Genomic DNA, 27,283 nt, shown 5'->3' on the forward strand with positions numbered 1-27,283 from the left:
CTCAGAGGGAACCAGCTCTGTCAACACACTCACCTCAGACTTCTAACCTCCAGGGTGAGAAACAAGTTCTTGTTTTGTAAGCCACCCAGTTTGTGGTACTTTGTTACATCAGCCCTAGCAAACTAATACAGCTAGCAAAGCCTAAACTATTTACTCTCTGGGACTATTCAGAAAAAAACTTGACTCCTGCTCCAAGGAACCAGTTTTTCTGTTTAACCCCTTGAAGCCAGAGGGCACATGCCTCCTGCCTAGTCAAGAAACTTCAGGGGTCCTTTCTTCAATGAACTTGCCTTTCATCACACACCCACTGCAGTGTTCAAGCCCTTTCTCTCTGGTAAAAGAGCTTGGAACAACCAATGGATTGCACATTATTTGGATGAAATGAAATCATTGAACAACCCCTGCTTACTACCTCTTACTCCAAGCCAGGAAGGTAGTGAATTTGTTCCATGAATGGAGAGACAAGTAGAGAAACTCCACTTCATCCTTGAACCTTCTGACAAAGCATGGTACATCTAAAATGCCATGTCATGAGAGCCCTGGGAGCTCTCAGAGAAGACCTAGGTTTTTAGAAGCTGTCAGTTGTCTTGGGACATTTCTCATGGATCCAGTTTGCTCTCTGAGATGGTAATTTGGAGGGAAAAGGACAAGTCAATTGCAGTATAAAACAAATTGCTAAGTAATCTGGGAATCTTTTATCCTCGTGTGATAAGAAAACCAGTCAACACCATTATTAATAAAAATAATGGTGGTGAAACCCCTTCTCTACTAAAAATACAAAAATTAGCCAGGCATGGTGACACATGCCTGTAGTCCTAGCTACTCAGGAGGCTGAGGCAGGAGAATTGTTTGAACCTGGGAGGTGGAGGTTGCAGTGAGCTAAGACTGCACCACTGCACTCCAGCCTGGGACAGAGTGAGACTCCATATGAAAAAAAAAAAAAAAAGGCAGAAACAATAACATTAATGACAATAAACATTTATTGAACATTTATTCACATGTCAGGTATAAACCAAAAATATAATTCTAAGCCCCAAACTGACTAAATGGACATCTCCCTGCCCCCCATTATTGGCCAAAAGGATCCCGAAAACTAGTCCAGGCCGTGACAGGAAAAGGGGATAACATATGCCTCAATATATCCTCCTCTCTGGAGCTTAGGTGTTGACAGTTAGAGATTCTAGGACTGACAGAACAGACTCTTTGCAGCAATAAGATACCAAATTCCAACCTGACCCTGATACAGCATCAGATGACAGATAACAGACACTGAAGGAAATCAAAGCATTTTACCCCAAAATATATTTCTTGGACATAATTTGGGATGGCTCTACAAAGCCATCTTTTGTGGGGGAAATCTGCCTTCTGTAGAGAATCCCTGTCCCTTGCTAGATCTTTTCTGGAGAGTCTGACACCCTTTGAGGTCTAATAAGAGATATTGACCATCTATTCTCTCTGAAGCCTGCTACTTAGAGGCTTCATCTACATAACAAGAACCTCAGCTTCCACAACTTTATCTTAACTCAAACATTTGTTTATACTGACTTTACCTCTTCTGACAAAGCTTAACTTTTTCAACCAATTGCCAATCAGAAAATCTTTGAATCCACCTATGACCTGAAAGCCTCTCCTTCTTTGACATGTCCTGCTTTTCTGGGCCAAGCCAATGTATACTTTACATGTGTTGCTTGTGTCTTTGCCTGTAACTTCTATCTCCCTAAAATGTATGAAACCAAGTATAAGCCAACCACCTTGGGCACATGTTCTCAGGACCTCCTGAGGCTGTGTCACAGGCCATGACCTTTAACCCTGGCAAAATAAAACTCTAAAATGATTAAGGCTCATCTTGGTTGTTTTCTTTGATTTACACAGGCATTGTGCAAAACTCTTTACATATATGAATTACCTGATTTAATCATTACAGCAATATAAAATAAGAAGTATATCTATCTCAATTTGACTGATGGAGAAATTAAGTTGCCCAAGATCACAAAACTGGAAAATGGCAGAACTAGGACTCAAAACAAAAATAGCTGATTTCAAAGCCCAATGTTTGTATCAGAGGCCATCCAGCCTTGATGGTATGCGAAAAAACCAAAATCTTCTTGGGGTGCTGCCTAACAATTTTAGCCACCTGAGAAAGTGACAGTGGTTTTGTCTTTTCCTCTGGCTGTTAAGCTGGTGTTTTCATTCTAATGCTTTGACATCTTAGGGCCTGGCTGACTCTGGAAGGTTTTGTTCTTCCCAGAGTTAGCTAATTCTTAGAGACAGCAAACAGCACACCCTGGAGCTTACCTTTCAGATGCAAACCAGACACTTCCTTTCTCAGCCCACACAGGGCTCTCAAATTGGGCCACTATTTCTCTGCCCTAACCACCCCAAGGCTAGGTACCAGGCAATTAGGGACAGTCCCTATGCCCCAGAGCCTGCTGAAATTATTCAAACAAGCTAATCCTAAACCTGCTCACCATGCTTTACCTTGCCTTTCCCACAGAATCCCCAAAAAGGCTTCACCCACATTTTCCCTTTGCTCATTCTGCCTCCTGTCTGACCCTGGCGCTTACCTGTGTGATCCTGTGTGGCGTGTTGTGCCCCCTCCTCTTGGGAACTGTGAGTAACAAACTATCAGTCATCTCAACATCTGTGGGCCTCCCCATACCTGAATAATAATGAAGTCTACATTTTAAGCCACTCTCTCAGCCTCATCCACCTTCCATCTCATATCATGACGGTATAGTACACAGGCCCAGCCTGCCAAAATATGCCTCATGTGATGATTTGTACCAACAAAAATGCTCAAAAATAAAACCAAAAACACAAACACGACGCCAAAATTGTACAAACCTCTAACGGCTTTCCCTCCTGCCCAAGGCTTAAGCATTCTGGCATTGAGATGCTCCTCCCTGGAGTTTGTCAGGCCTGCCAGCATTCCTGGGAGTCAGAAACAAGGGATGGGAAACTCCCTCACCTGCATCTGGAACAGGAATTCTCATTCTGGGATTAGGGCATCGAACTTAAAATCAGCCAAGAGTAGACAGGAGAGCAAAAACAGCCACATTCTCCCCTTGACAGCTCAGATCCTGTATTCTGCATGTGAATGAAGCATGACTGTGGTGGGAAGCCCAGGCAAAGCTGCCTCCAGATGCTGGCTAATTGCACACACTAGTCCAGAGCTTCCTTCTGAAGGCCACAGCCAACCTCCAAGTTCACTGTCAGTCCCCATTTGTTAAGATACACTCTTATTTATTATATAAGCAAAGCAAATGATTTACTGTACACCAAGGAAGGACACCACTTCAAAGAAAACCGGAATCACCACCAGTTCATGAGACCTGGGTAGCTTTCTCCTGAAAGGCACGGAAACGTGATTGTGCTGTGCATCTGGGCTGGAACAAAAAGGCTGCTGGGAAAGGCAGATTGTGCTGGACACAGCTTGTCAAACCCATTCATCTGGCAAGAGAAGTGATGACCAGTGACCTCTGGACTTGTGTGACTGTTGCAAATTCATTCATGCTCCTTTTTCAGGCTGAGTAAACAAGATCCAGCAAGACTCAGTGATTTGTGGATATAAACATCGCTGGGTTAACCAATAGCTGGTTAAGCATGTGCTTTAGACATGGTAAAACCGGCACCAAAACAAAAGACGTTTTGGTAAGAAGCTGATATTTAATATTTTAGAAATTAGAATAGCATCATAAGGAAAAAATCAAAATGTTTTTAGGTTTCCTTATATTTATTTTTAAAGCTAATTTTGTTTTTTATTTTAAACGACATGCAAGAAAGTAGGGAGGAGATACAATTTTTTTTTTAAGAGTTCAGGCTTTCTCAACTGTAATCCAAACTTGACCCAAAGCCAGGATCAAGGCATGCCTTTTGGTTCTTTAGTGTTCTGTTCTTAAGACCACTGGTTCTCGGGATAAGCTGGCGATGCTGATATTCTTGCAAGATTTGGAATTAAGGGCCTCTTTTGTATATATTGCCATGAAGGGACGTGTGAGATGGGCTCTGTCTTTGGGATTAACATGAGTGGTTCATGGTGGCAGTCCGTAGTTTCCCACAAGTCCCAGACTGTGTGTAGTGTGGATACACAGGGCTTCGCATACTCAGTACCTTGAAAGGAGATCTGATCATAATGTTTGGCCAAGAAAAAGGCTTATAGTCATAAAAACTCTAAAAAATCCTGGTCTACGATAGACACTAGGCCCTGGCGGAATCTCCCAGATTCCTAACCAAGGGAGTTTTTCACATGCCATCAGATGACCAACCCTCCCAGGGGTGTTCTCAGCTCCAGGGAAAACAATATGTAGTAATGGCAGAGTATGAGTCCAGATTTCAATATCTAAGGGAGGAAAAGAAGGACTGTTTGCCCCGGTGTTTTGTTTGCCTTTTCAGAAAGTACTCATCTAAGTAGAAATAGAAAAAAACCTATACATCTTTGCATCTTTCCAAGTTTAATTCCCCTCCAAGAGCCAGTTATGAAAACACAGCCATATTAAATTCCTTTCTACACCGCTAGAGGGAAATCTAACCCACCTGACCAGAACTTGTTTCTTCTTTAAAAAAAAAAAAATTATAATTACAGAACTAAAATTTTAAGACTGACACTTACTTTGAGACATTATCCTGCTCAATACTTTCTACTCTTGCCCCTGTTTTAAAATTATTTGAATACATGTAGGCAAAGAGACTTAGAAAAGCACAAACCAGCCATCCTAATTGGGCAGGAGGCTTGACAGTTGAGAAATTGTTCTAACAGTCAACCTGAATCTCTTCCAGTTCAGCTTGAGTTTATTTCCTCAAATTACATATTCATTAGTTATGGAGAACAGCTGGTCCTCTTTCCCCGCCTCACATTATTCCTTAAATTCCTGAAGACCTCCAAGTCACGCCTCTCGTCTAAGCGGAAAGAGCCAGCTCCTTAACTTGGTCCTAGAGGTTAGAGCCCAACTCTTCACCAAGTGTTTCTCTTCTAAACTCTCTCTTCAACACTTTGCCCTCCCCCATAGCTCCAAAGTGCAGCAATACCGACCAAATTCTGAGGAGAAAAATAAAATGAGGTATTTCCTCATGTTTTCCCTCATACATATGGCTATTAATATATCCTTGCTCAGGTTTTCTTCTTAAATAACAATGTTTTTATTTATTTTTAAAGCTGAATTTGTTTTCATTTTTAACTACATATGGGAAAGTAAGGAGAGGAGATATAATTTTTTTTCAGGGTTTGGGGGGCTATAAACTGTAATCCAAAGTTGACCCAAAACCAGGACCGAGGCACAACTTTTAGCTCTTTAAATCACATATACCTGGTATGGTCCCAAAATCATGCTCTCATACACACATGCATGTACACACATATACATATACAAAAATCTTTATCTTGTCGTGAAAGTACATGGCTAAGTGAATGAGGATTTGTGTCACTTCTGAACTCCATTCTGTTTCTCTTTCACATCATGTGTATTATATTCATTTCTAATTTATTCTCCAAGTTTTTGACTACTCACTCTAGATCCCCTATGAACTAGAAAAGATATCCAATATTTATTTAGAATATTATTTCCACAATGTTTCTAAATCCTATTCATTGCTAATTCAAAATTAGTACAGAAAACTGGTTGTTTTTAAGGCACTGTTCACTTTTATAACTGTTGTTAAAGGAAAAACCTTAAACAAATTTAAGAGTTTAACTGAGCAAAGAACGATTCTTGAATCAGGCAGCCTTCAGAACCAGATAGGTTCAGAGCAACTTGGAGCTGCCACGAGGTCAGATAACATTTATGAACAGAAAGAGAAAAGTGAAGTACTGAAAGCAGAAGTGAGGTCCAGAAACAGCTGGATTGGTTACAGCTCAGTTTTCGCCTTATTTGAACACATTCTGAAAAAGTGGCTGCCTGTAATTGGCTGAAACTCAGCCGCTGTGATTGGCTGGGACTCAGCTACTTGTCACAAGAGTAGGTTATAGTCTGTTCAGTCTGTTTACACATCCAGTTAGGTCATAGTTCACTATGCATGGAAAAACCTTTAGGCCGAACTTAAATTATGTAAGGAGGCAGCTTTAGGCTAAATTTCTCTTAACAGTGTGGAATAATAAACACATTTGGTGTTTGTCCTCAATTTCTGGCACAGAGCTCCTAAAACTCTTGGAACTTCCTGAATGATAGGAGTGTCCTTTGTTATTTCAGCCACAGCAGACTTTATGCTAATGAGGGACTCTTGGTGAGCCCCAACATAGTTTCAGGTGGAGGGCTGGCTGCCAGAGGAACCAAACAGGTGGCTACAGGGCTGTAACGTTCAGCCCCACCCCGTGACCTACAGGGAGGGGAGCAGGGCTGGAGACCAAATTCAACCATCAAGGGTCAATGATTTAATCAACCGTAATTACCTAGTGAAACCTCCATAAGAACCCTTCAACAGGGTTTGAAGAGCTTCCAGGCTGGTGAACACATCAAGGTGCTGGAGGGTGTCTTACTCAGAGAGGGCATGGAAGGAAGCTCCACACTCCTTCTCCACACCTGGTCCTATGCATTTCTTCCATTTGACTGTCCTGGGTTCTAGCCTTTATAATGAACCAGTAATGCTAAGCGAAGCACTTTCCTGAGGTCAGTGGGTCATTCTAGTGAATTATTAAATCTGAAGGGGGGTTGTAGAAAACTCTAAATTTGTAGTTGGCAAGGCAAAAACGTGGGTAGCCTGTGCACCCTATTTGCAGCTGGCATTCCTACTAGGAGCAATCTTGTGAAACTGAGCCCTTAACCTGTAGGGTCTGGGCTAAATCCAGATAACATCAGAACTGACTTGAATTGTTGCACCCAGTTGGTGTCAGAGAATCATAGAATTGATTGATATGAGGAAAAAGCCTCTCAATAACACTGAACTGAGGCTCCAGAGGTAGCCTTGGACTCAAGCACAAGTAAAAAGAAATTCTCTTCTGGGCCTACAACGTTAACATGGGCAACATGGATTTTGTTATAAGAAAGACTTAGTTTGAACCTCCAGTCCAGAAACTACCCACTCCATGAATCTGAATTGCTCCCTGACTCAGTTTCCTTTCCTGCAAAAGCAGGATAATTCTGCCATGGGGCTACTGGAACGATGAATAAGATAAAGGATGTTTCTAGAATGGAGCCTGCATATTGCAGGGACCTTAAAAATGGCATTTATTTTATTCAAAACCTCAGTCATAGGAGGAAACCCGATGATAGCACAAACATTCATCCTGAATAAAGAATATTTCAGCTTCTTGTGTGATATAATTGGGCTGAGATATTCCAAAGTAATTAATGGTCAATATTGCAATAATTTGGCAAAACTACATTGGGCATTTACCACATACCAGGTGCACTAGGGCTACAGGGAACTAATCTGACAAAGTCCCAGCCTCCTGGTGCTTCCATTCAACTGGGTGGAAACAGACAATAAAATAGAATAAACAAATATATATAGATAAATATATATACATATATGTAAGATGAGGATAAACGCCATGGAGAAAGCAAAGCAGGGTAGGGAGGTAAGAAGTACCTGCATGTGAGGGCTATTTTATATCAGGTGGCCAGGGACGCCCTTACCAAGAAGTAAGGAGACAAGCCATGCAGATGTCAGAAGGAAAAGCATTTCAGGCAGAGGGAACAGCCATCATAAATAACACAAGGCAGAGCGTTCTCATCGTGTTCACCAAACAGCAGTTGGAGTGGAGAGAGAAGCGGGAAAAGAGATAGGAAATGAGGTCAGAGGGAGAAGGGGGCCATTTCCAGTATGTCGTTCAAGATCATGGTAAGGGTTTGGGCTCTTCTCTGAATGAGGTGGAGGGGAGGATTTTAGCAGAGCTATGAGGTGGTCTAACATGTTTCAGGAGAATCACTCTGATTGCTATGCTGAGAACAGGGTGGGTAGAGAATGGGCAAGTGTGGAGGGAAGGAGACCAGTTAGGAGACTATGTACTGCGCTAGAGAGAACAGTGCTTGGCCCTGGGTGGAAATGGTGGAGGTGGTAAGATGGGGTCAGATTCTGGGTGTGTTTTGATAGGATTTACTCTTGAATGAGAAGGACTGAGGCATGAAAGAGAGGAAAGAAGAAGTCAAGGCTGAATCCTAGGGTTTTTTGGCTTAACCATTTGGAAGAATGGAACTGCCATTTACTGAGATGGAGAAGAATGAAATAAGCAGGATGCTGGAGTTTGTTTTGGAGGCATGCACAGGAGGCTGGTGGGAATTCAGTGTTGCACATGTCAAGTTGGTGATGTCTATAAGACATTCAAGTGGAATCCAATAAGCAACATAAATAGAAGTCCAGGAGACAGAGATCAATGTGTGGAACGGTATTAAAAACAGGTGCCGCTCATTCTACAGTTTTAAAGAATTCAAGGTCCTGCTGCTAGCACTTCACAGTTCACTTAGCTCTTTGCTATTCAACGGGTGGCTCCTGGACCACCTAACAAGGCTTGTTAGAAGCTCCAAGGCTTGTTAGAAATGCAAAATCTCTGGCCCTCCTCATACCTGAGTCAGAATCCACATTTTAACACATTCCCAAGGTGATTGACCGGTAATTAAAGTTTGAGATGCACTTGTCTAATTAATATCATCCGGGAAACTTTTAAAAATCTACAGGTCCCACCTCAAAACAATTAAAGTAGAATCTCTAGGACTGGGGCCAAAGCATAGGTACTTTCACCAAGTTGCCCGAGTGGTTCTGATGTGCAGCCTGGGCTGAGAACCACTGAGCTGACTCTTCTCATTTCTGTATGTTCCCTCTTTCAAGTTTCGTTGCTAGTGTTCTTAGAAAGCCATCTCCACAGAGATATGCGGTTCTAAGAGAGGATGCACGCTGGTAGCTAATCATGTCTCCTGGTTTATTGGGGACAATCTAAACATAATTACAGTTATCTTTCACTCACAAAAGTACAGATCCCCAACTTTTGCTAGTTCTACTTAATGATTTTTCAATCTTATGATGGTGTGAAAGCAATACACATTCAGTAGAAACCGTACTGTGAGTCCCTATATGACGATTTTTTCACTTTCAGTATAGGATTCAATCCATTTCATGAGATATTCAGCACTTTATTATAAAATGGGGTTTGTGTTAGATGATTTTCCCCAACCATAGGTTAATGTATGTTCTGAGTTTGTTCAAGGTAGGCTGAGCTCAGCTCTGATGTTCCGGAGGCGAGGTGTATTCAATGCGTTTTCAACTTATGATGGGTTTATTGGGGTGTAACTCTGTTATAAATCTAGGAGCATCTGTATTCTGGTTTAGATTACAAATCATATATTCTCCCTATGTAAAACAAAATGGCTCTATACTTTATTTCTGGATTACAAAGTCTTATTAAGAACAGGTAGAACACAATGACAGATGACCTTTGGTTTGACAGGTGAATAAATATGAGGGACCTGGTGCTTAGGTATTAGTCGTTAAAGCCTTCTAGGTACAGCTTATCAAAAACACATACTTAAAGCCGGGTGTGGTGGTTCACACCTGTAATCCCAGCACTTTGGGAGGCCGAGGCAGGTGGATCACTTGAGGTTAGGAGTTTGAGACCAGCCTGGCCAACATGGGAAACCTTGTCCCTACTAAAAATACAAAATAAGCCAGGGATGGTGGCAGGCATCTGTAGTCCCCGCTACTCAGGAGGCTGAGGCAGGAGAATCCCTTGAATCCAAGAGGTGGAGGTTATAGTGAGCTGAGATCATGCCACTGCACTCCAACCTGGGCGACAGAGTGAGACTCTGTCTCAATAAAACAAAAACAAACAAATATTTAAATTCCTCAATTTTCAGGATGACTGGGGGAAAATCAGGCCCCTCCCGAGGACTGGGGTGCCATGGGGTGTGACTGTATTCTGCAGTGAAAGTACTAAAGCCAAGGGTTGATTAGCCACAGGCTGATTATCAGTCTGTGATTTTCCTAGCCCTTAACAAAACTTCTCCTTCCTTTTCCTTTTGGATCTTCTATTGTTCCTTAACTACTCCACCCACAGGCTGAAAGGGACAAGGGAAGAAGGTCAACGAGAAGCTAATTTAGCAGCCCTGCTAATAAATTGGATGGGAAATAAAATGGAAACAATTGTACTGTTTCTGGTTACCTGTGATTTTAAACGCTTTTGGCTCATTCCTTTTTCCAAATGATTACCAGCTGGTTTGAGGGTTCATTGAAGGCCTAGTGATTGCTGGTAAAATTAAAATAAACTTGTATTTTAAAAACTAGGTAGTCTTCCAGCAACAAGCCTTTGGAAGCTTTCCTTCCTGATTTACCAAGGACACAGAGTGGGATCAGGGCAAGCACCTGCTCATTTCATCAGGGCCCTCCCCGGCCCATCCTCTCCTTACCACCAATTCGTAGGCACACATGGATAGAATTTTAAAACAATATTTTTGATGTAGATAAGAAATTATTTGACATTAACTTAAAACAAATAGCATAATCACTGTTCTACAAAAGGATGCAAATGGGAAATCTACATGTGAAGGTATGGTCTAAATGCATATAGATTATATCACAAGTTTTCCTAATTGCATCACTAGGATTGTTATGAGTACGTCTGCAAGGCAATCAGTGTAAATGTTTAAAATATGCTCTGTTCACATGTGTTCAAAATGTCTGGAAAAGAAACTATCCATGGGCAAAGTAAAATAGCCAGATGCTAATAAGCCAGTTGAAGGGAACTCTCTGTTCTCTTGCAAAATAATTTGAGTGTAGATGGCTATTGAGTTAGCATGGGTAAAACGTTAAAAACTCCCTGTTGAATTGGAACAAGATTCACAATGGAATCTTTGCAGATTAGAGAAGGTGGAAGGGGTTCTTTCTGTAGCTGAGAAAGCAACACAAGCAGGTCTTTCCAGTCAGGCCCTGATCAGGAATAACACTAGCGGCTTCAGGAGTACATCTTACTTTGATCTCTGTTCACAGTTAATCAAAGGCTTTTTGGAAGGCAGAAGCAGGTGGTCCTGGAAAGCAACCTTATAAGGAGCCTCCAAAATGCTCCAACTTAAAGGCTTAGGTAGAGTTCAGCAGTAATTAAGACAGGTTGGCCTGCTGAGAGAATCTTGCTTTCCCTTAGGTGGTTAGATTTCTTTTAAAGTCTTACTCTATGATATATCCTGACTCAAAGCTATTATGCAATAGGGCTTAAGTTGGTGAGTGAATGATGTATGGTATTTTAACAAGGAGTTCTATTTTAATATAAAACTTTTAGCTAGATCATGTGCTACATCCTTGGGGGCCCATCTAGCCAGGTCTAGGAAAACTCTTGTTTCTGAGGAGAAGGGAGGGCAAATCAGCAATTGCAACAGGAACGTCAGTGAAGGGATTCACCAACCCTTCAAAGTGGCAAATTCTTTCCACCAACAGGATGAGAAATGTGCAGTCATGGGGACCAAAACCAGCATGACTTATGTTTCCTTTACTCACACGACCTTCTAAGAGTAAGCCGATGGAGGTTTTCAGCTTCAAAGGAAGCCTGGGGGCGGGGCAGGTGGGTTGGAGGATCAAAAGCACTACTTTTGTGGACTGCCTCAGGGAGAGACTCGTGTGCATAGGATTGTTGTGACACTTGTCTAATGGCCTGGTCTCAGTCCAGCGTGGAAGGTAAATAAAAATAAGCAAATATCACAACCACTTACCCTGTGCAAATAGGGAAAAGAATGTTGAGGAAAAAATAGCCCGGAGTCAGAGTGAGTCAGAGTTGGTGAGGCCAGGAATATCATTCCTCACTCTGTACGTAGCTCTGGACTTTTAGGCCCCTGCTTTAATCTCCCTCCCCAACATGAGATGTAGAATAGTGTTTTATTCGGAAAGACAGGGTAAGCCTCAAATTCTTGCATGATTTGGTACTATCTTGGGCGAAATGTACTCACTAACAAATTATTTTGGCAGAGTTTGGCCCATCCCCTGCATGGAAGGGCTATGATCCTGAGAGGAAAAGCCAAGGTCTTCACGCTGGCCACATGCTTTGCCCACTCATGCTCTTGGTTAACCCTGAGAACAGCTCTCAGCCCCCTCCAGCCTCTCCTGTCCCATCTAGGATGATTTTACTCCAGGCAGATCTCCTGGCTGCAGGGGTAGGTGTAAGGATCTTAGCACCCATTATTACCAAGTTCTTTGAGACTCTCCAAAGAAACCGACCATGAAAAAAAAAAACACAACAAACAAAAAACAAAACAAAAACAAAACACTAAACTACTGACAAAGAAAGAAGACCCTCCCAGGTATCTTACTCCATCAGGGCAAATTATAGCTAGAAATTCTGAGCACCTCTAAAATCAGTAGCAGTGAGTATTTCTCTGTTTCTCTACTTTTCCACAAAGGAAGTATGGCAGGTAGAACAAATGTTTTCATCTCAAAAAATCATCTCATCAAGGATCTTGCTTCGAAACCTGGATTGAAGACCAAGAAGGCAGGAGCAGCCAGCTGTATAGCTTGAAGTACCCAACATTAGAGTGGGTTGTTTCTGGTATTAATTAATGTTGCCTGGAGCGTTAATGCATATGGGAGTAGAGAGGCTTATGGTTGTGTTATTTATGATTTTTCCGAGTTCTTAATTGGCCTTATTGTTGAAAACATGAGAAGATTTTGCCAAGCACAATCTAGCTTAGCCTTGTTAATGTCCTTCCTTAACTTAAAAAGCCACCGATATCCTCTCCTCTCAGAGTAGACAATATAGCAATCTCAGAGACAGATCCCATCTGTATTGGCACCTCAAGATCATGGTCCAAATATCTGGAGATTCAGAATTTACATGAGCATAGTCAAGGCTCTGAGAGTTTCACCAGTTTGACTCTAACGCTAAATTTCCTTGTCTATAAAAGGTGCCTTTTCTTTACCCCAATTAACAAACCACTGAACATCAAGAGAGGACAGTTGTTTGGGACATGCTGGTCTAAACGGATTACAATTCGATGCGAGAGAGCAATTTTTCTGTTTCAAACACTATAATGAATGAATTAAACTTGCTTGGAGTTGCACCGAGCTTGTCCTCCAGCTGAAATTATCACCTACCTTTCCAGAAGGTAAAATAGTCCCATTAAAGCCCCATGGAGCTAAATTTGCCAGGAGCTGCAAGACACACTGCTGGGAGTACAACTGTTTCTGTACCTGTGGCTCCTGGTCATGGCCGCTGGGGTCCCTCTCGTAGCTCTCTGCGTACAGTCTGAGGGTGGCCCGCACACCACTGGAGGAACTGAGCCGGAAGATGAGCCGTGACGCATCCGAGAAAATGATCCTCAGGCCCTGAGACCGAGAACATCCAGAATGGAGCAGTGAGCAAATGAATACACAAGTAATAATCATTAATACCTGTCATAGAAATCAGCATGTTTTTATACCTCAACACAATCAGAATCAAGACTATTTATATATTGGCTCTGGACACAGGGCATGTGATGAACCTACTTAGAGTTACCCATTTGTCTCTTTATTCTACTTCCATTGCTTTGTGGTTAATGTGGGGAAAGAGGAGCAAAGCTGTGAACAGATACTCGAGTTCTCTTGGGCTAGTGATATGGGAATCAGAAAGAAGTGGAAGTCACAAGGATGAAATGATATTCAATAAATATTCCTAGGGCCAAAGTTTGTCCCTTGTAAATCTGTGGATGCAGTGAAAGTAGGCAATTTGTCTATTACAGTAAGATGGATTGCCCATATTAAAGTTACCCCAGCATGAGGTTAGGCTGCAGGTTCCTCTGCTGGCAAGGGAACCCTCCAGTGAAGTGCCCAGGGCTGGAGCCTCAGCTAGGCTCTGAGGGTTGCCAAGTACACTGCCATCCTTTTGTCTCTGTCCTTTCTTCCATCAATCAAGAAAAGTGACAAGTCTCAATTATTTTAGGAGGTTTATTTGCCAAAGTTAATGACGCACACCTGGGAGACAGGTCTATGCCTTTCTCCAAAGATGATTTTGAGGGCTCCAAATTTAAAGCGGAAAGGGCAAGATATTGAGAGGTACACAATTTTCATGTAAGAGGTGGGTAGGGAAAAATAGTCATTCATGCCTTTGTCTGGTTCATTGAAGCTGCATTTTTTTTTTTTTTTAACATAAGATGACATGGACAAAGGAGGCAGAGGAAAATTGCAGGGAATCTGCATTTTACATAAGATAACAGACAAAACTGGGCCAGGGGAACAATCAGATGTGCATTTATGTCTGGCAGGCCAGGGGTGGCTGCACCTATAAACTATCAATTTGCATTGTCATGGTGAAATTTTAATAGAAACACCTTTAGAGTAAAGATCTAGTAGCTCACCAGGAATTCCCTTGTGGGCAAAGCATGGGGGAGGCACTTAGCTTTCATCTTGTAGTCATCTTATTTAGGAACCAAAAGGGGGAGGCAGGTTTGCATGACCCAGTTCCCAGCTTGAATTTTCCCTTTGGCTTAATTTGTTTGGGGGTTCCAAGACTGAATTTCCTTTCACACTTCTTACCTGACTTCTTCTTTGGCCTGACCACCAGAGTGGGGTGGGGTCAGAGCTGTGGCCTCACCTACTAGTGCTGCCTAGGATTAATTCCTCATTGGCTCAGCACAGCTCCATTCGCTATATATCTCTTCTCAGTAGAGGCAGGGATATTGTAAAATTATGACCATAAGATCATACTGTGACTTCTGTTGAAGGAAATGAGTTCTCCTAAGACAACTGATAAGGTAACTCTTGTAAATAAGCAAATTGGCAGGGGCCAGGGGAAGGAAGAGGAGGGAACAAAATAATATATCTGGTGACTTGTTATTTTGGAAAACTTAGATGTCTCAGGAGACATTGATATCAGGCATTCTCCCAAAGCAATTTATCCTTGAAATTTCTCTGGCCTCAAGTCCTGTTTAAGAATAAGCCATTAGTAAAAAAATATATATACCTGCTGCATATGTGACTGCAATTGTTTACCCCCACCACCATCTGGTGGTATCTGCTAGGGGACACTATGGTTCCATCTGAGTGGCTTTCTGCTTTTAAGTTTCCCAAATAAATATTTTAAATTCCCAAATAAAAAGCTTCAGTTTCTTTTGGAGTGGTTCAATGTCTGCCACAATTTGTGTAACCAAAGGGAGCTATCTCCCCTACTGGCAACCAATCACTCTGTAATACTGGCTTTGCAAACAGGATATTATTATCCAGGATTTATTCACTGGGCAAACATTTTAGAGCAGCCCTTATGGATTAGGTACTGCACTAAATCCTGGGTATATGAATATAAAGACACAGTAATTGCCCTCCTTAAGCCTGGAGTAGTTTATTACAACGAACAGAAACTGTCTTCTTAACCACCTTATGCTGCTGGAGAGGTGAATAGTTACAAAATTCCAAATGGAGCAAGTGAAGCATTTACTGACTGTTTACAAATCCCTGTATTTCAAATTATGTTCAAACTGACAATAAAGCCCCAAAGATCTCACAATTATATTAATATTCATAGCCTTGTTTTTACAAACTCTTTTGAAGCTGTTACTTATGTTTAAGCCTACATTCCCATTGTCACTACACATGGGGCATGTGACTACATGACTCTGCTCAGAACTATGGCTTACCCATAAATTGATTAAAGCAATATCTAAGGATGAGGTCCTAACCCACCTGTTGCAGATTCCAAGTCACTTGGGGCTACTTCTTCTGATGAGCCCCTGGACTCAATCCTTTAAAATACCTCCCATTAAACAATTAACCTCTCAGATTCATTTTTGACTAGTGAGGGGGAAATTTAAGAATTCAGGTCATACCAAACTATAAACATGTGTTGTCTGCTCATAACTAAGCCTTTTAAAAATGAAATAATGTTATTGTTTTCCCCTGTGGTTAATTATAATGTCTTTGACTGTACTACATGCTACACACCTAGAAGATTGTTAGAACTTCTGTCTGGTAGCCTGGAATAGATTTCTCACTTGGAAAGGTGATGAAGATGTGAATAGCAAGCATCAGTCACTGGAAATGGTCCAGCATCTTCCCTCTTTCCTAGGAAACCAACCATGAGATGTTAACTGAGAATCCGTGTTGCTTTTCAAGACCATTCCAGGTGAGGAACATCATAATTCTTCTTCTCCACAGGGAATGGAAGGGTTTCTTTAGAGCCAGCCTAGTTCTGTGCTGCAACAATCCCAGCACCATGTCGGCTGAGGGCCCCTTTTATGTGTGAATAGCTGTATTGGATTGCTTTGGGATCTGCATGTTCTTTCAACGAACATAATGAATTTGCAACCCAAACACGAGCCATGTTCTTTCCATCATGTGCCATCACACAATAGCATTTAAACTATGAAGACAAAGTTACCACTGACCAAGACTTGCAAAGTTACCAATTGTTCCTGAATTTCAATGAAAGAATACCAATAATCGCATTTTTTTTTAGGTTATACCAGGGGTTGGCACTATGTAGACTGTAGGTAAGAAGTTGACCTGCCACCTGCTTTTATGAATCAAGTTGTATTGGGGCACAGTCATGTCCATTCATTTATATCTTGTCTATGGCTGCTTTTGTGCTACAGTGGCAGAGATGAATAGTTGTGGCAGAGATCATCTACCCCCCAAGGTATAAAATATTTACTACCTAGCCCTTTACAGAAAATGTTTGCTGACCCCTGGTATAAGACATTACATTATTCACAACATAGAATACTTGCCCTTTATCCCTGCACCAGAAAATAGAAAATATAACCATTTGAATTATCCAAATCTCAGTAGAGAGAAATTATGTTTATGAAGATTGTTATAAGGATATAAAATCCCTCCATTCCCTGGTGTTCCAGCTTCTAGTCATAGGTTCATCTGAACCTGTATTTGGCTCAAATCAATTTACCTCTCACCACCTACTGCTAACATAAATGAATTTATTAAATTGCACTTTAGTTTTATGTTCTCACTTTCATTGCAGGATGCTACAAGCTATGTCTTATAAAATCCACTTTTGTAGTCACTAGCAGAAATATTGTTAGAGGCTGTATGAAGCTCTGCCTGAGACATTTCTTCAAGAGCCAAGTATTAGGAAAGCCTTTCCTTCCCTAAGGAACTTGTATTCTTTTTCTTTCTGACAATAAGAACTCTGCAACTAACCACATTTCCCTCTTCGATATGGCTGCCAGGATACTTAATGCCAAATTTGAGGTTCAGCCCAAGTGGATCCTTATGACTTGCATGACTATAAATTTTTCTTCTTCTGTTCTTGACTCTACTCTTACTCATACATTCCCTAGTCTTGATTTATGTTTCTTATTTATATTCTAACAACTTCATTATGTGTGTTTTTGCCACCACAAGTCTTGACAAAACAAGGCTCAGTGAAAATGAATAAAACAAGTTTCCACTGCAGTGTTAACCCTAAAATTTTGGACTTGCTGAGTTATGACTTTGGGTTCTTCATTAGCTAACAAGCTCTGGGAGGACAGAGCCTATATACCTCGTTCATTACCATTTTATCCACATAGCTTAGGACAATGCCTGGCACACAGTAGACCCTCCATAAACACTTGTTGAATGAATGTCACTGCATGTTCGACAACTAAAGTGAGCACCACTGCAGTCCCCCTGAGGCAGTCTCAGAGAGCCTCCCTTCACATTTAGCAAGGATCCACAGGCTACATGAAAACACATGCACATTCTTCATGGTGAACTAGAGCTGATGTATCTACCTTGAAGGGTGGTTGCAAAAGATAAACTAATAAATAGAAAGTGCCTGGCATAGCATCATCATGGCAGGGCTTGCCTGTTTACTCCTCTGCCATTTCTCAAGATGTCCTGAGACAAGGGCCAGTTTTGGCTAAAAACAATGGAGTTGAACCATGGTGGGTTCTTGTCCCCAGAAGTATGGTCTTAGACAAACCATTAGCTCATTAATTGCAAACTGCTACCTATTGGAATCAGTGGGAGGTCTTTAAAAAATGGTGCCTGGCTCTCACCCCCAAAATTGTGATTTAATTCTTTTGGGGTGTCACTTGGGCATTAGGATTTTAAAAGCTCTCTGGGTGATTCTAATGTGCAGTAACTAATTGCAATAACCTCTTTTTTCTGGGCCACTTGCCTCATCTATCAAGTGACTGGACTGTGCTACATGTCTGTTATAAGGAAGGTCCCTTTAGGATTTAAGGTTTCATACATAGGCTATCACTGCGCTGGGATCTTAGGAAGGCTGTTAACACAGTGAGGCTAATAAATCAACTTCATGCCACTGAGTCCTGAAAGCTTCCTCCTGGGGCCTTGTCAGCAGCAGAACTACCTCTTGAACCATCTGACATTATTATTATTTTTTTTAGCACAATCTTTGAAGGAATTCCTGGAGCAACTGTGAAAGAATTCATGATATCTCCCTAGCCACAGCAGCTAGAGTAGCCAGAATATCCAGGATGACACAGAGCCACACGCTCAAAAAAGGGAAAAATATGCTCTCCTTTATTAGAAGAGAATGTTAATTATATGGTGGGGAGGAGGGTGGGTATCAAAAGAACACTTCAGTTCCAGCTTAGTGTTTTCCTTCCTTTTGAGTGCCTGTGGTTGTGAGCTTTAATGATGACAATGGAGTTCTGCTCACCTTAGCTCTGTCCCAATGAAGAATGGTTGTTAAAGGATTTCATATCCCTTGTCCATATGCAGCTGTCTCCACACAAAAATCCTGCAGTGTGCTTCCAGTTATCACTGTAGCATCTCTTTTTCTCCCTGGATTTGCCCCCTCTTTGATTTACTGTTTATGAAGAGTCAGTTTGGAAATGGTACAAGAATAGCAACTGGATAAACTCAGGCTAGAATGCTGGCTCGATCACTTTTTAGCTGGTGGTCTTGAGTCTCTTAAGCTCTCTAAGCCTTAGTTTCCTAAAAAGCAGATGAAAAATAATACAGCCTAGCTTATTGGGTTGTTGTGAGTGTCAGATCAGAAAATGTATGTGAGAAGTGCTTTGAAAATTATCAGTATCACAATATATAAATATTATTCTTATGCTAAACTTTTAATCAAAATGGTGCTATGCACGAAGGCTTTAGTTAGTAATCATTTGCAAAATATGAAAGGTTGGAAAATTTAGGGCGTAGCACCATTTTCATTGAAAGTTGTTGGCTTGTGATGTGATGGTGCATATTTATTTATTTTTAAATTAGGCAGAATTAAGGTTGATTTTAACTTTGCTCTGCCCTCTGAAATCACTACTAAACTCATGGATCTCTTGCAATTTATATTATCTTTACCTCTTATTGAACTGGCTTATTCCTTCATAATTGGTCAATTTAGACCCTTAACATCCTGAAAGAAGGATCTTAGAGTCGTTCTTGCCGATTTCTCTTTTTATTGAAAAGAAAGAAGTTAAAACACTTGTCAAGGTAACATATTTAGTAAATGGAGGAGCTTCATTTACTTCCATGTAGGTCTTCTGACTCTAGGCTTACAATTTGAGGTTGAACCATATGCAACTACTGATATTCATACATTGCTTTTCATGCGAAATATCTGAAAAATATCTTGTGTTTTGTATTTTTCCCAAAGCTGACACAGAGCCTTATGCAGAGTAGGTGTCTGATAAATGTTTCATAAATAAATGTTAGAGTTTTTACTGTTTTTTTTTTAATTTTTAAAATAAATCCTTATGTAAATCAATACAGGGAAATCTGTAAGTTGCTAAATGCACACGGAGCTGCCAGATGTTAGTTTGGAGACTGTAGGACATGTTGCAGCCAGGCAGGGAAGGGTGAACTGTACATTACCAACAGTTATTTGGCAGCATCGAACCTAGTCAAATACTGACTTAGGATGAATTCCAGGGAAAACAGCATATGGCCCTGCAATCTGGTGCAGTGTCGCATATATAGTCAGTTGGCCACACCAGGCATGTGAACCTGGAGACAGGATGGCCTTGGAAGAGAGAGACTCTGCGAGCCTAACTCAGATGTTATCTCCCACAGGAAATCACAACAATTTATCTGGAAAGCGTCAAGGTGAAGATACTGCTTTGTAACATCTGAACCATATTTTGTAGAAGCGGGCATGCAGCCTAGAAAGCAGGAGATTTGGATTGAACAGACATATCTTTCCACACACACCAAAAAAAAAAAACCCACCTAGAATTACTCATTTTTCTTTAATTCATAGAGTTACCTGTGAGCATGAGTTCAAAAGTGGTTGAGCAGGCAGCAGTCAGTCCATAGGGTGCTTTTGTGTGAGTGAAAAACAGGTGCCCCCTCTCCCCTCAGCATGGATAAATTGCAGAAAACCATCCTTCCTTTGGCTGGCTTGGACTTCAGCTTCTCCTTCCCCATTAGGCTGGGTGCCTTTGTGCAGTGTGCTGACTGCACAGCCATACTCAGCTGCCCTGCTCTTGGGAGCAGTTCTCACCCAGTCTTTTTTTTTAAAACCAACCAGCTCTCTTGGGGGCTAACAATTGTAAAGAACTATCTGGGGAAGTCAAGGTCAAATGACTCCTTACATGTTCTTTTAAAGCACCCACCTGGAAAAGCCACCCTAGGTGATGAGAGGGCTGCTGAAGGCCAAAGATTTGAAAACTATTCCTCATCCAAATTCCAACTCTCAAAACTGGAACAATGGAACAAAATCATGCACGTTCTATTTCCCCATTTCTTTGGCCAATGACTGCTGATCCCTGTTCACACAATATCTACCCCAGTTCTGGGATATTTTGGAGTCAGACACACTTTACCCAGACAGCAGCATAGATTCCTCCCTTAGTTTCTGTGATCATTTGCAGCTTTTCCCTTTTATATTTTTATTTCCTGGTGAAGCTCACCCACCGACAACACAGAGACAATAGTATTCCAATAGAAAGTAATCATGTTGCCATTCTAGAATGCTTACATGTTTGCTACACATTTTAGGACAATTTTACTACTGACACTTTAGACAACAGTTCTAAAAGAATCAACTTACACCAGGATAAGGTAATTCTTTATAACAAAACTCCAGTTAACCAGAAACAGGGGGATAAGAACTTCCTGACTAGCCAGAAACAGTGTCTCCCTCATTCTATTATCTTTCTTGCCTTTTTTATAATTTGAGATGAGGTCTCACAGTGTTGCCCAGGCTGGTCTTGAACTCTTGGACTCAAGCAATCCTCCTGTCTCAAGTAGCTGGGACTACAGGCATGAGACATCACACCCAGCTTCCCATTTTATTTTCAAATCAGCTGACAGGTTTGCACTGAATATGTGTTTGGCCTTCAGAGGACAAATAGGAAAATCACAGGAAAAGTGGCTAATAGAAATTTTTTTTTAATTCATAGTTTTCAAAATGTCCTAGCACAAGGCATAGTTAGTGCAATACAGAGCCTGACTGTCTTTATTTTCCCCAACCACAGTGTTGTAGAATGAGCACTGAAGTTGAGAATCCTAAACACAGTTATTGTAGCATCCCATTGAGAATGCCTATAAGAAACCTTGGCTCTTTAACTGGAGAGCTAAACAACCCTATAACCACCACATTGGACTGAAGAAAAGCACAGTCTGATAAAACGGTTTCACCTGGGCTGCCTTCTACCCATTTTTCAGGGTATGGCTTAGATATCACCTCCCCATGGAGAGCTTTCTAGAGCCATAGTCTAGTTCCCCCTGCCATGCATGCCAAATAAGTTCTTCCTCCGTAATATTGTTCAACAAACTCTACGGTAATTAGAGCTTAATATCAATGCATCTTCCCTACTGCATTTTAAGCAGCAGACAGGAATCTCAACTGTCCTGAATACTGTTGTATCCTCGGTGCCAGTGAGCTGACTGGCGTCTAGTAGGTGTTTGGTAAATATTCACTGAATAGATGAAGATGTAAATGAATCCACCTTTAACAACCTTCACCATATTGGACTAAGTTAGGAAAGGAATATATGTTTATGGCAGAGATTCTTTTCAACATCACAATTTTCAAAGAAAAGGATTTTTTTTTTAACCCACATCCAATCACAATATACTAAATGTGATAATAGCCCATTCACTTAAACATTTCTGTGACTCAATGTAGAAGGGCTATTTGTGGGTATGCTAACTTTCAGATTTAACCAAATTCTATAGGTAGGTTAATCAGTTTGACTAAAATGATTTCTGAGACTCTACTTCCAGATGCGCAAACCACACTCCAGCAAATGGCACTCCAGCAAAAGGGACAATGATAAATTGTTACGATTACAGTCTCTCAATTAGTTCATTGATTAGAATGTTATCAAAGTTGAAGTTGAGGCTGGGTGCAGTGGCTCATGCCTGTAATCCCAGCACTTTGGGAGAACGAGGCAAGCAGATCACCTGAGGTCAGGAGTTTGAGACCAGCCTGACTAACATGGTGAATCCCTGTCTTTACTAAAAATACAAAAATTAATTAGGTGTGGTGGCACACACCTGTAATCCCAGCTACTCGGGAGGCTGAGGCAGGAGAATCACTTGAACCCAGGAGGCGGAGGTTGCAGTGTTGCAGTGAGCCAAGATCATGCCACTGCACTCTAGCCTGGGTGACAGAGCAAGACTCTGTCTCAAAAAACAAAACAACAACAACAAAAACAAAAAGTTGAAGTTGAAAGTTGACTAGCTAACTCTGAAGAGAGAAGAACTCAATCTCAAAGCTTCAGATTCTTCAGTTGATACGATTCAGTTGCTTTTATACAGTGCTGGGGACAACGTCTTAGTGAGCTTCTTCATATTTGTTGACCAGGGGTTGGTAGCATCAAGGTACATATTAAAACACCACATGCTGGAAATAAAATGTGATTTTGAGATTGCCAATTTACTGTTTCTAAATACTGAAATTAAAAAGAGCAGACACCTTCTTGCAAATTAAAATAACAACTCTAAAAGAAAACTGACTTCAAAATCAGTCTTCAAAGTGTACTTTTTCTCTGAACTGAATTCAAATGGTTCTTTTTTTCCGGGTTAAGGACAACATCAAAATGTTTCCACGTAACCTGCTTAACTTGAAGAGGTATTAATCAGCTCAGAGTTAGCCTGACATAATCAAATTGGACTTGGTTTTCCACATCAGCTAACTGGTATGCATTTATTTACATTAGCTTTTTAACCATCAGCTGAACTGTTACTTGCAGATGACTTCAGCACTGGAAGAGTTTCATGATTTTTGAGCTTGTTAGATAGAAATACAGGAGTCGGTTTGGGAGGCTGAAGTGGGCGCATCACTTGAGGTCAGGAGTTTGAGATCAGACTGGCCAACATGATGAAACCCCGTCTCTACTAAAGATACAAAAAAAATTAGCTGGGCATGGTGGTGCACACCTGTAATCCCAGCTACTCAGGAGGCTGAGGCACAAGAATCACTTGAACCCAGGAGGCAGAGGTCGCAGTGAGCCAAAATCACGCCACTGCACTCCAGCCTGGATGACAGAGCCAGACTCTGTCTAAAAAAAAAAAGAAAGAAAGAAAAAGAAAAAAGGAAAAACAACAATATAGGATTTGGATGAGTCATAAAAAGAGACTCAGTTGCTTAAATTTTGCTCCCAAAGTGTCAAGGTTTCTCATTTCAAAGTCAATTTTCAAAATATAGGTCATGGTTCTGGATTGATACCCACCATAGTGGCAATATGCTGTTTCTCAGTGTGGAGCCACTTCTGTCACACTGTCCTTCACTCACAATACCAGGATTGGAGTATTCCTTCTATCAGAGCTGGGGGAGCCTCAAAACTGCGGCACTGAGTGGGGATTCCAGGACTTAGGCCACATGTTAGAGATGGAGAAGAGATCATAGTAAGAGACAATCTTGATAATATTCTTTGGGATATCGACGGTGAAGGGAAGAAAGAGCTCACCTAGCATGATGGATGGAAACCCTCAATGTTTGCACAATGAAGTTGCCCCTGAAGAAAGAGTGGCTCACCCTGCAACCCATACGAATCACACAACTCCTGTCTGTCCTATCTCTTTAGAAGGCATAAATTAGGAACTTCTTTAACTACTTAGCAATTTGATCAAAGTGCTCCCCTATTCTCATTGCAGCTATTGGCTTATTTTTTTTCACTCATACTTGAAGAAAATAGCATCAGTCAGTCATTTATGTGACTAGATTTCGCTTGAAAATAGTGACATTCCTCATGAAGATAGAAGGAAGAACTGCAGTTGTTGAACCATGCCTCATGAAAATGCTTTCTAAATCAAACAGAGTTTCTCTTGGGCCCTGTATAATGGAAAGCACACATCAATTTTTCTCTTGGCATCCAAGGCCACACATACATCAGACACTTGGAGGCAGCCATAGTAAATCCCATGAAACCAAACACACCACATTGAGGCCAGAGAGGTCCCTGGGAGATCATGTCAGGGGTTGACAACTTTAGGGTTTCCTTCTTGCTCCTTGAATGGCCCCACAGAGCCAGGCAGGATAGACTTCACGGAACATTTCCACAGCAGCAGGGTTCGCAGGAGTGGAGTGGTTATCACCAGAACAGGATTTTAATTTCATTTTGGATGGAGAAGCATTTCTACTTTATCTCTAGAGATGTATGTGAAACAGCATTTTCTCCATGGTTTATTTCCTGACTCTGACCTCAGGTCAAGGACATAAAGGAGACCAAGCTGCCTCAAAAAACCTTTTGCTTTCTGAAGCAGAGTGTGTGTGTTGGGGGATGAGAGAGGGGGAGAAATGTGAGTTTGAATTAGTTCCCAGATGACTTAGAAACTGAAGGGGCCTTCTCAAATCTTTACGTGACACTGCAAAATTGTGTGTTTTTTCTCTGCTTTTCTTATCACCTGTGGTTCATTAAATGTTTTTCCAAGGATGCTTTTTTGATATAAATAATTTTATTTAACCAATTGCTATCATTTGTTATGTGCCAGGATTTTAAAAGTATTATCTTACTTAATTCTCCCAAAGGCTTATATGAGATAGCCACAATTATTATTCCTATTTCACAGATTTCAAAAAGGCAGGTAATAGGGGGGTTGAATAGCTTGCCTAAGATACCCAGCAAGGAGGTGACAGAGTTGAGGCTCAAACCCAAAACTTTCTGACTTTAAGCCTGCACACCCAAACACTGCTCACACGATTTGCAGTGGCACCAAGGTGCCTTGGGTGCTCTGGAGCACAAAGCTACGCTTGAAGAGAATTTCTGGATAAAACAGGAAGAGCACAAATTTTGTTTAACAATTCACTGATGAAAATTATTTCTGTTATCTACTTTTTTTTAAGTAAGTAGAATTTAACCCAAACAAGAGATAACTGGGAATCTTCCACTACCTTGGGATCATCCATCTGAGCCTCAAATTTTACTGCAAAGTACTTTTAAAATATAATAAATAGAAGAATTGCGTGAGTGTTTTCTAACCCAAGGGCACACTGATTATTACTTTTAAAAATATACACCTGGGGTGTGTGTGTGTATGTGTGTATGTATGTGTGTGTGCGTGTGTCTGAAAGAGAGAGACAGAGAGAGAATAGTTGTATCCTTTTCTTGAACTGATATTCAATCAAATTAAGGATTCTGGTCAGGGGGAGGGTGCTGATATTTCTTGAGCATCAGTTAGGTACTTGCCACTGTACCTGAGGCTTCGCATGACTTTCTCTTCAAACCTTCCCCATGATGCATGTGTGATAACTATCACTAGCTCCTCCCCTCAAGTTGAAGTTCAAAGAAGTTAAATAACATGCCTAAAATCACAAATCTAGGCAGTGACAAAGCCAGCCTTCAATCCTGTGTCTGACTCCAACACAAGAGAATACTGAAGAGAACCACAGCAATCTGCCTCCTGTAGGAAGCAGATACTTGGCAGTATTATGTCTCCTCTGAGCTTTGCTAACAGAGAGATATAGTTCTGTTTCTCCTTATAGAAATAAAATCTCCTTCTATCTTAATTTAAAAATCATCCATAATATAGTAGGTTGTTTTAAAATAACAGTATTTTAAAATCACAAAGACATAATAACAAGGGTTAGCATCAAAGGTGTGGAGAAACTGGAACCCTCGTATACAGTTGGCAGGAATGTCAAGTGGTGCAATTACTTCTGAAGACCGTAGGGCAGTGCCTTTAAGGGTTAAACATAAGTTACCATTTGACCCAGCAATTCCACTCCTAAGTGTGTACCCAGGAGAACTGAAAACCTGTCTCTGCACAAAATCTTGTAGATGGATGCCCATAGCAGCATTATAGTGAAAAAGTGGAAATACCTCACATGTCCAACAACAAATGGATGGATAAACAAACTGTGGTACATCCATATGATAGAATATTACTTGGTAATAAAAGGAATGAAGTACTGATATATGGTACAACATGGATGAACCCTGAAAACATGACACTAAGTGAAAGAAGCTAGTCATAAAGGACCAGGTATTATATGATTCCATTTATATAAAATGTCCCAAATAGGCAAATCCATAGAGACAGAAAGATCAGGGGTTGCCAGGGGCTGGGGGTTGGAGGGATGCTGGAGGGAAGATGACAGCTGAAGAGCACAACATGTCTTTTCTGGGGCAATGAAAGTGTTCTGAACTGGTTGTGGTGATAACTGCACAACTCTGTAAATATACTAGAAACTGTGGAAGTATGCCCTTTAAATGAGTGAACTGTATGGTATATGAATTGTACCTCAATAAAGATATTATATATTTGCATTTTAAAACTGTACCATGAAAAAAACAAATTATGCATTTGGTAGGCTGTCAATAAATATCCACTGAATGAATGCACTGAGGTACTTAATGGCTATTTTAGAACACTAGCTTATTTAAATTCAAATAAGTCTTTTAGATGTCTGTAGTGTGAAAAGTATGCTTATTTTGCACTATGTTACCTAAGTGTGCCCCAGACTCAACTATCCCTGGGACTGAATGCTGATGAATGCTGACATCCTGAGAGGGTCTCCACAACACTGCTATGCAGGGATTCCACCTCTACCCAACAGGACCAACTGTAGCAAAGGAATCATCTGTAACTTGCCAACAATGGGGATGCTGCTAAGTATTAACTAACTGGTCTCTCATCACCCCCATTGAGCCAAACCCAGACCTGCAGAGAAGCTCTAGTGTGTCTCAGGACTACCAGCCAATGAAGATATCACCTGGGTCCTGGAATCTGGGGAAAGGAACAAAAATCTTCTTTCTTTACCAGAAACATTCCCAGAGCAGATCCTGGTGGCATGTATCTATTTATAGCTACATTTGAGCTCAGAAGAGCAAAGAAGAGACTGGGGGAAATCAATATTGTATCAGTCCGTTTTCATACTGCTATGAAGAAATACCCAAGACTGGGTAATTTCTAGCAGAAAGAGGTTTAATGGACTCACAATGATGGTGGAAGGTGAAGGAGGAAAAAAGACACATCTTACATGGCAGCAGGCAAGAAAGCATGTGCAGGGGAAGTGCCCTTTATAAAAACATCAGATCTCATGAGA

At 41.1% G+C, this 27,283-nt stretch overlaps 1 protein-coding gene across 2 annotated transcripts in view; it reads right to left on the minus strand.

Annotated features, from left to right (window-relative positions):
- Window positions 1-27,283, minus strand: part of PGM5 (phosphoglucomutase 5) — a 180,786-nt gene that overhangs the window by 20,750 nt on the left and 132,753 nt on the right. For both annotated transcript variants that reach the window (XM_031654145.1, XM_031654146.1), the window contains one exon: window positions 13,093-13,227. In XM_031654145.1, the coding sequence (XP_031510005.1) occupies window positions 13,093-13,227 (135 nt within the window). The remainder of the gene's footprint in view (window positions 1-13,092; window positions 13,228-27,283) is intronic.

Source organism: Papio anubis, chromosome 13, assembly GCF_008728515.1.
Source record: "Papio anubis isolate 15944 chromosome 13, Panubis1.0, whole genome shotgun sequence".
NCBI lineage: Eukaryota > Metazoa > Chordata > Mammalia > Primates > Cercopithecidae > Papio > Papio anubis.